The sequence below is a fragment of the Calliphora vicina genome, chromosome 1 (genome assembly GCF_958450345.1).
Source record: "Calliphora vicina chromosome 1, idCalVici1.1, whole genome shotgun sequence".
Taxonomy (NCBI): Eukaryota; Metazoa; Arthropoda; class Insecta; order Diptera; family Calliphoridae; genus Calliphora; species Calliphora vicina.
This window is the reverse complement of record NC_088780.1, coordinates 153,934,610-153,946,267: the sequence shown is the minus strand read 5'-3', so window position 1 is coordinate 153,946,267 and position 11,658 is coordinate 153,934,610. Positions and strand designations below refer to the sequence as shown.

Sequence of the window (11,658 nt, the reverse complement as noted above, 5' to 3'; positions counted from 1 at the left end):
AAATATTTGCTCAAAAAAGCGTAACCACTTTTTTTAGCACAAATTTGTTTGACGTGTTTACTCTTACAAGTGTTTTGTAAGATCAAACAGCATGAAATAAAACAAAACAAATTATTTTGTTTTGAATCATACTAAGTAAAATAAGTTTTTGAAATAAATAAATGAATTCAAATGTATTTTATTTAGTGGTTACGTCTTTTTCGTCAAATATTTGTCATGTGTGACCGAACCTTAAGTACTTTATTTTTCAAATAAAACAAATTATTTTTGAATACATTTTTTATTATTAATAGTTTATTTCCATTCTTATCAAGATTTTAGCAAATATCTGTTAAGAGTTAATTGCTTAAACATCCATTAATTGGCACCCTTTTTAACTTTAATATCACAAATGAAACATGCCACAGATTCATCATTTTCGTCATTCAAAGAAACTTGAACAGCAACAGGAATTTCCGGATAGTAAGAGTCAACATGAAAATTGAATTTATAAACAACATCTTCATCCTTGCCAATAGGACAGGTGGCGCCATCCAACAAATTAGAACAAACATCTGCAACATCCTCAGGCAATTCATAGGGAACGGTAATACCCAAAGCTGTGGCTAGTACTTTGGCATTCAAGGAGCGTATATCATTTTTAGCTTCAAACAAAATTACAAATTTTTTAAGTAACTATCTGAATTATTATAAGGAGAAAAAAAAAACTTACTTCCCACAAAATGTACATCCATAACGGCTGTGGTACCTTTGATAACATCACATGGAGGTTCAGTACATCCTTCTACCTCAACGCTTAAGGGGAAAGGTTGACCATTTTTGCCTAAAATTTTGCATGTTAGTGGAAATTATGGGAACAAAATTGTCCTTACTTACACCTTTTCACATTTGTAGCGGCAGAAAGAGCCACAAATGAAATGAAAACCACAATAATAAATTTAAACATTTTGATATAACTTTTTTTTTGTTAATTTAAGGATGTTTTATATATAAGTTTTCTGGATTGACTTATTAAAAATATAAACTTGCATTAACTATTTATACTTGTATATTATTCAGATACTGAAATATCAAATAAAAAATGTTGTTCTTCAAAACTAATTTAATATAAAGATAAGAATAACTTTAGGAATATTCTACGAAAATATTTTATATTGAAGTATTTAACGTAATTCATTGCAGGTGTTAATTTTTTTTTTAGAGAATTAATCAAAAATTATTTACTACAATGAATTTAATTTATTGTAACTTAATTATTGGATGTATGACTTAAAAATGCGAGTTTTATTAAAAATTTTAGCTTTTATTTTGAAACATTTGTGCAATATAAATTTATTCAAAGTATTGGCCATTGCTAGCTATGACCTTTTCCCATCTTTCTGGCAAGATATGGATTCCCAGCCAAAAAAAACTGATCACCTTTTGAGGCCAATAACGAATCAAGCCAAAATCGGATACTCTGTTACAAGGCGAATCAGAGAGAGCGTTCTGCATCGATAGAATCAAATTGTAGTTGGACAGGGCGCGGGTGAGGCAAAACTTCTCAACCAATTCATTCTAAATACATTTTAACTGGTATTGCAACATGTGGCCGATGTTCGCTTCAAACGAATCAGTTGCGTTCGGTACAGGTTCCCTGTGATTGTCTGGTCAGATTTCAGCAGCTCATAATAAATAGGATTCTTTTGCACCCACCAAATACAGAGAATTACCTTAGGGCCATGGATCACATACGATATCTTACGCTTCGGGTTATCGTATTGGATCTATTTTTCATCACAAGTAATGACTCGGTGCAAAACTGATTTTCTTTTATACCGTTCTAGCATAATTTCGGATCATTGACCTCCGTGTTAAAATCTCCATTTTGAAGCAAAAAAAACAGTTTTGTAAATCCCACATTTTTAAGTCATTCACCCAATAAATCATAAACATATCTACCTAATATATCATAAATTTAAATTCAACTGCCTAGTAGTAGTAGTTTCTTAAATACATTAAAGTTTTAACAATTAGAAAATCGTTTTAATAACTGTTTATCATTCAACAGGTGCTACTCTTTCTGCACGAAATTTTGAAGTGTTTTTCGAAACGATAACATGATCAATTAATTGAAGAATGTTCTTCAAGTACTTTAAAACATTGTTAATCATAAGAGGCAATCAATGATAAAGAGTCATAAATATAGTAAATAGACTATATTAAAATATATGTATCTTATATATTTTAAATAACTTATCATCAAAATATGAATGTAATGTAAAAATAGTTTTATTTTTTTGTTTTCTTTCTATACCAACTATTGGTATAAATAGTTGGTATATAATTTGAATTTAAACAAGTTAACTTAAACAAATTCATAAGAAAACATCCTTAAATATTTCTTAAATACGAAAAATAAAATGTATAAATTTGTAGCTGTCATTCTAGTGTCATTGGTGGCCTTATCAGCCGCCACGAATGTGAAAAAATGTAAGTGAAACTTTAAAATAAATGTAGTCCTACACATATTTTATTAACAAACCTCCATTTAGGCAAAAATGGTCAACCTTTCCCCTTAAGTGTTGAGGTAGAAGGATGTTCGCAACCACCATGTGATGTTGTCAAAGGCACAACAGCTGTTATGGATGTACACTTTGTTGGAAGTAAGTTCATTTAATGCAAATATTTATTATGGAAATAAAATGCTTTTATTCCCTTATTAGCCAAAAATAATCTAAGCTCCTTGAATGCCAAAGTACGTGCCACCGCTTTGGGTATTACCGTTCCCTATGAATTACCCGAGGATGTAGCCGATGTTTGCTCGAATCTATTGGATGGTGCCACTTGTCCCATTAGCAAGGACGAAGATGTTGTTTATAAATTCAATTTCTATGTTGATTCTTACTATCCAGAAATTCCTGTGGCTGTTGAAGTTTCGCTAAACGATGAAAATGATGAATCTGTGGCTTGTTTTATTTGTGATATTAAAGTTAAAAAGGGTGCCTCCAATTAAATATATAATGGATTTCGAAAAACTGTAAATTGTGTTAAAAAAAATGTAATATGGAGTTTATATTGATATCTTAATAAAAAATATTAATAAATTAATAATTTTATAAGTTAGTCTAATTTTCATAAAAATTTTAGCGAAAGAAAATTTGTTTTCGATTTTATTAAACGAATTAAACCCGACGGTACTTATAAGTACCATAACAATAATAAGCTTACAAAATGAAAACAAAACATATTTTGACCCTTTTTGCCCAAAAGTACTTTGAAGTACACGTTGTGGTGTTTATTTATGTTGTAATGACAAAAAATACTGTTTCGTAAAATACCTTAAAATAAAAAATTTTATAAAAGTTACAAAACTAATCAATATATTAATAAAATGTAAATGAGTTTTTTTTTATCTTTTGGCTGATGCTGATCTAACGGTACCAGGTCCCTTTCGGTACCTTGCAGGTCCTTCACAAAGTTAAAATTTTGTAAATAACTTCCTGAAATGCTTATTTTCAATATCTCATAAAAAATAAAACTTTTTCAACGATTTAAAGCTTTGGTCCACAAGGGGTTAAAATGGACACAAAACACGAGTAAAAATAGTTAAAAAGAAAACAAACGTATTATTGAATGACAATTTTTATTCATATAGGACATAGATAAAAATATACACACAGAAAACAGATTCGTAATAGCAACCGAATTTATTGCCAATCGAATGATTTGGTTGTACACATAGAATTTATCGGTTTTAGTTACAGAAAATCAGTGGACAGAGAAGAATTTCGATTGAAGCAAGCAAACTTTTGATGCCACTTCTAAAATTTTGTAGCCATCACTGTAAAATTCAGTCACTAAGGCAGAATCATTCGATTGGCACCAAATTCGGTTGTGAACACGAATCTGTTTTCTCTGTGTACATAGAAGCGCTACTGAGAGACAAAGAACCTAAGTTTGTTGTCAAAAACATAAGCCTTGCAACAATAGAATATATGTAAATCAATGTACATATTTTGAGTTTTTATATAAGTAATTGAATTTTGGTCTGAAAAATGAGTGATCACAGATCGAGCTCCTTTTCTTGATTAAACGCTTATTGGCCAAGTTATTAGAGAATATAGATATTTTGAGTTTTTATATAAAAAATCGATTTTTGGTCAGAAATATGAGTGATCACAGATCGAGCTCCTTTTCTTGATTAAACGCTTATTGGCCAAGTTATTAGCGAATTTTGATATTTTGAGTTTTTATATTAAAAATCAATTTTTGTTAAGAACTATGAGTGATCACAGATCGAGCTCCTTTTCTTGATTAATCGCTTATTGGCCAAGTTATTAGCGATTTTAGATATTTTGAGTTTTTATAAAAAAAATAGATTTTTGGTCAGAAATATGAGTGATCACAGATCGACCTTCTTTTCTTGATTAAACGCTTATTGAATTTAGATATTTTAAGTTTTTATATAAAAAATCGATTTTAGGTCAGAAATATGAGCGATCACAGATCGAGCTACTTTTCTTGATTAAACGCTTATTGGTCAAGTTATTAGCGAATTTAAATATTTTGAGTTTTTATATAAAAAATCGATTTTTGGTCAGAAATATGAGTGATCACAGATCGAGCTTCTTTTTGTTGATTAAACGCTTATTGGCCAATTTATTGTCGATTTAAGCTATTGTGAGTTTTTATATAAGTAATCGAATTTTGGTCTTAAATATGATTGATCACAGACCGATGTATTTTGCAGATGTATTTAATAAGTGGGCGTATTAGTGGACGTGGACAATTTTTATTTATGTAAAAACTTTTGCGGACTATGTATTGCGAACATAAAAAAAAATAGTTTAATCGGTCCAGCCGTCCTGAGATTTTAGATATATCCAAAAAAAATTGGCGTGGTCAATTTTTCTTTCAGTAAAAACTTAAATTGGATTACTATGATCATTCAAACAAAAAATTAGCCAAATCGATGTAGCCGTTTTCCGATTTTAGACAAATCGAAAAAAGTGGGCGTAAAAGTGGGTGTGGTCAATTTTTCATTCCGTAAAAACTTAAGTTGGGCTATGGTCAACATTTAAAAAAAAAATTGTCTAAATCGGTCCGGCCGTTCTCTACTGATGCAATTATCAACGAACGACATTTGATTTTTATTTATATAGATGTTTGTATTAATCGAATTTATGTTTTTACTGAAATAAAAATTAACCACGGCCACTTTTTTCGATTTATTTAAAATTGTTCGTAGAAATCCAATTAAGGACAGGACAACGTCTGTTTTAAAAATTGTTTGGAATCTGTTATAGCAGTTCACCCTTATTGCGGTTGGCGTATGTGGTTTACGTCAGTTTCATACTATATTAAAGATAAATGTAACCTGTGTCTTTAATCTAGTACAAAATAGTTTAGAGGAAGTGTGTTGGTGACTTATAAGTCTTTTCTTGGGACTTTTTTATATTTTGTATTACTTATTTTGTATTTTTTAGTGGACACATTTTTTGGTAACATTTTTCCTTTATTTTGTTGTTTTTAACTCGGTTACTTGATTTAAAGTCTCTGTTGTCACTAAAAATGCTCTGATAAGACAATGAAGTTTTCGATATTAGTAGTAATGTAGTAGTGATTTACTTATAAAATATTATTTAGGTTTTTCAGTTCAAGCTGACTTAATAAAATAATATTGGGTGTATAACTTAAAAATTCGGGATTCACAACAGTTGGCGTATCTTTTGAACGCGATTTTAGTATTTAATAACTTATATTCCATTTGAAGGGTACATATCTGTCATTTATTGAACATTATAGTGTAAACAAGAAAATATCGAATTTTGTGCTAATAAAACGTCATATGCAGGAAGTTTTGCTTTACTACTTTATTTAAAAAAAAAAACGTGCCGCTAAACCACACCGATTGCCCACCAAAGCTTATGGTGAATGTGTTCCATCGTTTCAGAAGTGGTGATTTTGACAAGGAAGACAGACGCCCAGTCAACGGAAAAAATTTTAAGACCAATAATTGGATGCATTATTCCAATGACATTGTTTCCAAACTTAAGCAAAATGTTTGCGAGCAGCAGGATTCATCTAAAAGCAGGGAAATTTTGAACGAATTGAAGCCGAGAATTTTGCACTGAATTAAGCTGCAATTTATTAAATTATTTCGAAGCTTCAATACCAAAATTTTCATTGTTTATTTATGAGCCTTTGATACAATAGCAAAAAGAGAGAATCTTAATTTTGAATACCTCAAAAATAAATTAATAGAGTTCGACTGTTCGAGTTTCTAGACGAAACCAAACCCATTCTCATATTCGACCAAATCCGAAACAAACCGAAAATTACCAATTTCCAAAATAATAACTAATTATTTTAGGCCCTAATTTTGTAAATCACGTCACAAAGTGATATTCATATGGAAAGCAAAAACAAAATTTAAAAAATTTGTATCTTTAAATGATTTGAGAAATTCTAAACTTTTTTCTTCCTTAAAATTATATTAAATAATCCGAGTTTTTTTTCTTTATAAAAGTTTCGGTATTCGCCCAAATTTGTTCTTCATTTCAATGGTCAAATATTAACTATCGATATTATTTACAAATTATTTCTTAGTCACTTAACAGGTGGAAGTTGTTTTCAAATATGTTCCCAGGTGTTTGTTTAAAACTACTACTTAAGTATGCTTAAGTTATAAATTCAAACAATAAAAATTAGTTGATAAGTTAAAGGAAACAACAGATTTATTTTTTTTATTACTATCGACTAATTGTCTAAGAAATAATTTCAACAAATTGGTCTACAATCTTAACAGTTAGCAGTCAACCGATTACAGATATATTTTTGGATTTCCCTTAGAAAAATATGTATATTAAACACCTGCAATATTTTTTCGCACAATACTAAGTAGTAATTCAGTTTTTATCTCTACATATGTTTAGATAATTTTGTTTAACTATTACTTTGTTAAATATTTGATAATTTTAACTTCTCTGTCCACTGAATACTTTTTGATTTAGTTGGATTTTTAATTAGTTGTTTAGTTAAATTGAAAGAGAGAACATCCAATATTGGAATGCAGTATTATTCATTGCAACTTGAAATTTATAAATATTTATTTGTGTTTGTTATCCATGTCCTAACCGAAAATATATATAGGAATAATAGAACTGCAACGAATTTTGAAAGGGATATTAAAAAAAAGAAGAAAAAAAATATTATACATAATGAACAGTGTTTAAAAAGTTCAATATTAATAAAGTCTTGTTATGGGAAAGAAATCCATTTGGAGAAAAAAAAGGACTCTCAAATAGCGGCCTAAAATCTGATCATTTCCAAAACAAAACTCCGCATAACATCTATTAAACAAAAACATTATGTCTCGCTCTTAGAGTTGTTTAGATAATTATAATAATAATTTCTTTGAGTTGATAATATTTGGCCAAATAAAAAGACCCAACAAATCTGGTATTAAATATTTTTTTAGTTCCAGCCTAAAAATATGCTATTTTATATGAGTTTTATAATTGTTAGTTGAGCAGCAGTGCTGGTATCTACTAATTAAGGTTAGTACCAAATTGTTTATAGAAGTGTACCAATATTTTTTAAAACAGTTATAAACCAATAATTCGACTTTACATTGAACAACGATTTACAACATTTTCATCGAAAACGATTTTGTAGAAAATTTTCGACAAATTTTCTTCTTACCCCCATTAACACGAAGCCTGGTTATGCCTTAACTAATAGTTATACTGTCGGTTAAAATAATTTTTGTATGAAAACTGTCAGTATAACTATTAGTTAACACATAACCAGACTTCGTGTTACTGGGGGTTAAAAGAATTTTACTATAGATAACGATACCTTTTAAACAAGGTTTTGACAAACGTTTAATTTTAATCTAGTATTCCAAATATGTAGCTTAATACAATATGTAGCTTAAACATATTCTTTTGGATTCATTTAAAAACTTCATCAAATAAATTTGTTTAGCTAAATTGGACTTTTGATTTTTCTTAACATGTCATTGGTAATAATTGGTAATTTTGCAAACACTTTTGTAATTTAAAAAGTCTGTTAATCTAAAAAGTCATCATCGTTTAGATTAGAATAATAAATTTTGTATAATCCATTGGCTAATTTTTCCAATATACTTCTACTATTATTTGTACATATTTTTTTTAGTAGCAATTACTATCTTATCAGAAAAATACAAATTTGTTTGGCCTTTCCTTATAAACAATAGTAGTTATACGGAACACCTGCGGATGTATGACGCCAAAATTGTTCATATTTTTTCGCCAAATTGATTTCAGCTAACTTTTTATTCATTTCCAAAATTCTTGATAAGTTTTACTGAAATCTATTTGATAATCTTTTTTTCATTATTATACATAAATGTTTGCAGTTTAGTTTGACTTAAAATTAGTTCAATAAAAAAAGTTAAAGGGAAAACATCTGAAATTGGTTTAAATCAAAATGTTTAAATTTGTTGTTCTTATTTTTGTTTCATTGTTAGCTATTTCTACAGCTACAAATGTTAAAAAATGTGAGTTCTACGATGACAAAAAAATTAAGCTATTTGAAATTCTGAAAAGTGTATATTTTTTTAGTAAATTACTCAAAAGTAACCTCTAAATCAAATGTTAAATATTCAGGCCTGTTACACATTTTGTTCGGAATGGATTCAATTTCGATCGATTTCGTTTTAGGTTCTTTAGATTCCGTGTAATTTATTAATTCCAATAATTTTTAATAATTCTATATATCTGATTTTAATTTGACAGCAAAAGTGAAATTTTTTGGTACTGAAACTGATTAAAAATTTTAGAAAAATAAATAATTACAAAGAAATATCAATTCCACTTTGAAAACTGAAAATGGTTTCATTGCGAAAGAAATTTTCGTTTTACTTTTTCTGAAGAAGCAAAATACGGGATTAATTCCACTTTCGATCGGAATGGAATTCTGTGACATGTCGTTTTTTCTATCATTTGAAATTCATTGATCTATTCGAATCAACATTTTCAGTGAAATACAAGACATTTTACAAACTAACTTGAAATTGTTATAAATATAAAATCTTTTAAATAATCGAATATATATACATAATTGTTTTATTTTATCATTCGATTTACTTCGACCACGTTCACAAAATCGAAAGTTTTACAGAACATTCGGATACGTTTTGAAAACAAGTAAATTTTGTAGATTCGGTTTGCAGAACCTTATTTAATATGTACTGCTTGAAATGTATTATACTCCAGAAAATATTTTTCTATTGATTAATTGATAAAATAAACTTGTTAAAGATTACCAAACGATTATATTGATATAAAAATAATATGATAATGACACATTTTGTTAAATAATAGTAAAAGTTTCTTGAAATACATAGATAATCTATGAATTGACCCATTGTTGTTGCAACAGTTCCAATGTTGTCGAGAATTCTTTCCTGGGAAATAAAAATTTCGCTGGGTTGAAAATCGTGGTCCGAATGAGACTCGGGTCGTTCCGGACCGTTGATCCAACTGTACGCCAGCTGTGCAATCGTACACTTATAATCAATACAATATTATACAATTTATATTTATAATAATTTTGTCTTCGCAAGGAAATCTGTTTTAATAAAGTTACATGTCCTAAGGATTCCGGAGAAGGACTGTCAATTTTGCATTACTATCATAATCTTTAATAATGATATACATATTTATTTCTTAGGTAAAAATGGACAGCCGTTCCCTTTAAGCGTTGAAATAGAAGGTTGCGCTGAGCCACCATGTGATGTTATCAAAGGCACAACTGCCATTATGTATGTGCACTTTTTGGGAAGTAAGTTTCTGTTTTTTTTTTTCTATTGCAAAACATAACCTTTAGTAAAATGTCTAAATTGTTTCCTAAAGCTAAAGATAATACACAAATTTTGAGTGCCAAAGTACATGCCACCACCTTGGGAATTACCGTTCCCTATGAATTACCCGATGATGTAGCTGATGTTTGTTCGAACTTAATGTATGATGCCATCTGTCCCATCTACGAAACCGAAGATGTCGTTTATCAATTTAACTTCTTTGTTGATTCTCATTATCCGGAAATTTCTGTTGCCGTTGAAGTATCATTGAATGATGAAAATAATGAATCTGTAGCATGTTTCATTTGTAATGTAAAAGTTAGAAAGGGTGCCACAAAACCTTTGATGTTGGAATAAAATGATTTGAAAACGTATAGAATTATTTACTAATTTGTTATATGGGTATTTTTGAAGTGATTCGAGATTATATGCTGATGGCTATATATATACATAAGTTTGCCATTCCGTTTGTAATTTTCATTTGCGACCCTATTAAGTTATTCTGGATCCTTATAGACATTGGCGTTGATTTAACGATGTCCGTTCAAGGGCGAGTTTTTGACATGAAGATCAAATGCCAATTAAGGGATTAGTTAATCTAAAAATAAATCAAATCTAACGTTAACACACTTTGGGTATGAATGTGTGATGTTTTTGGGTTATAGTTTAAACTTTGTAGTATTGTCATACACCACGTCAGAAAGTTACATATTTTGTTATCAAAACAGTGAGTAATTGATGAAAAAGAAAAGATTTCTGTAGTTGACTAATTTTTCAAAAAATTCAAATAATAAATCACTGTTTGCGTAAACAAAATTTACAATAATTTATTTTTTTCTCGTTGCTATACGCCAATATATTTTAAAAAAATTTGCAATTTTTTTATCTCAAATGGAATTTTTATTTAATATACAATGGCTTTAAACTTGTTTTAATTATTGGTTTATTCATTTAATTTCAACCAAAAATATCGTAAATCATTAATTTTTGTAGGATATATTTGATAATTAGAATTTTATTATCATCGCAAACAATTGATATCAAAAACGTTGCTCCATTACCTTTTGAGAGCCAACGTCAATGCAATAAATCAACATAAGTAATAAAACTGCATGGACAGATTTTATTTAAGATCAAAGGGTCTCTAGCAACATTTTTTAAAGGGTACTTAGGTACACTCTAAGCTAACGAAATTTTCAAGTAATATAACTCTTTACCAGCACTGGAATAATTCATTTTTTATATGTTTCCATATAAAATGGTTGTTTATATTTTTCCACCCGCTGTTTCACATTTCATTGGACCGTTTTTATCACGTTTTTTACAGACCTATAGTTAAACAAAAAAATAATAATTTCTTTTTACTTTATTCATTTCTTTTTGACAATATTTATTGTGTATATTATGTTAGTTTATAATTGTTTAAATTCCACATATATCTATATATATAAAAGAGTAACGTTACTGACTGACTGACTGACTGACTGACTGACTGACTGACTGATTCATCATCGCACAGCCCAAACGGCTGAAGCTAGAATCACGAAATTTTAACTGTGGGTTCCTCCCTCCCCAAAACGATCCGATAAGAAGGGATTTTTGGAAATTCGAACGTTTAGGGGGTAAAAAAGGGTAAAAATGGGTAAATTCGGTAACCTTATATCTTCAAAACTAATAAAGATACAAAAAAACTTAAAATTGCATGTTACTCCATTTAAAAAATAAGCTGACAGGTGTTTCGTACTTTTTGGAAATTCGAAACTTTTAGGGGAGAAAACGGGTAAAAACTGTATTTTGGTACTTTTTTTGCACCCTATGTATCTTTT

The 11,658-nt window shown here is 28.9% G+C and overlaps 3 protein-coding genes across 3 annotated transcripts; 2 read left to right on the top strand and 1 right to left on the bottom strand.

The window, feature by feature from the left end:
- Window positions 1-357: 357 nt before the first annotated feature.
- On the bottom strand, window positions 358-946 carry LOC135953603 (NPC intracellular cholesterol transporter 2-like). Its single transcript, XM_065503563.1, has 3 exons — window positions 877-946; window positions 713-823; window positions 358-644 (listed from the first exon to the last, which is right to left on the bottom strand). Exons 1-3 carry the CDS (start codon window positions 944-946, stop codon window positions 358-360), a joined length of 468 nt encoding a protein of 155 aa, XP_065359635.1.
- A 1,456-nt stretch (window positions 947-2,402) lies between these two features.
- LOC135953592 (NPC intracellular cholesterol transporter 2-like) lies at window positions 2,403-2,995 on the top strand. The gene is made up of 3 exons (XM_065503553.1): window positions 2,403-2,472; window positions 2,535-2,645; window positions 2,706-2,995. The coding sequence occupies exons 1-3, from the start codon at window positions 2,403-2,405 to the stop codon at window positions 2,993-2,995; spliced, it is 471 nt and encodes a 156-aa protein (XP_065359625.1).
- A 5,396-nt stretch (window positions 2,996-8,391) lies between these two features.
- Window positions 8,392-10,199, top strand: LOC135959237 (NPC intracellular cholesterol transporter 2-like). The gene is made up of 3 exons (XM_065510352.1): window positions 8,392-8,527; window positions 9,703-9,813; window positions 9,885-10,199. The coding sequence occupies exons 1-3, from the start codon at window positions 8,458-8,460 to the stop codon at window positions 10,187-10,189; spliced, it is 486 nt and encodes a 161-aa protein (XP_065366424.1). The 5' UTR covers window positions 8,392-8,457; the 3' UTR covers window positions 10,190-10,199.
- Window positions 10,200-11,658: the final 1,459 nt, after the last annotated feature.

Coding starts and splice junctions, on each gene's coding strand:
- LOC135953603 (XM_065503563.1), bottom strand. CDS start 946: ATGTTTAAATTTATTATTGTGGTTTTCATTTCATTTGTGGCTCTTTCT. Junction 824..876: donor CGCTACAAATGTGAAAAGGT/GTAAGTAAGGAC, acceptor GCAAAATTTTAG/GCAAAAATGGTCAACCTTTC. Junction 645..712: donor GGATGTACATTTTGTGGGAA/GTAAGTTTTTTT, acceptor TTTTGTTTGAAG/CTAAAAATGATATACGCTCC.
- LOC135953592 (XM_065503553.1), top strand. CDS start 2,403: ATGTATAAATTTGTAGCTGTCATTCTAGTGTCATTGGTGGCCTTATCA. Junction 2,473..2,534: donor CGCCACGAATGTGAAAAAAT/GTAAGTGAAACT, acceptor ACCTCCATTTAG/GCAAAAATGGTCAACCTTTC. Junction 2,646..2,705: donor GGATGTACACTTTGTTGGAA/GTAAGTTCATTT, acceptor TTCCCTTATTAG/CCAAAAATAATCTAAGCTCC.
- LOC135959237 (XM_065510352.1), top strand. CDS start 8,458: ATGTTTAAATTTGTTGTTCTTATTTTTGTTTCATTGTTAGCTATTTCT. Junction 8,528..9,702: donor AGCTACAAATGTTAAAAAAT/GTGAGTTCTACG, acceptor TTTATTTCTTAG/GTAAAAATGGACAGCCGTTC. Junction 9,814..9,884: donor GTATGTGCACTTTTTGGGAA/GTAAGTTTCTGT, acceptor TGTTTCCTAAAG/CTAAAGATAATACACAAATT.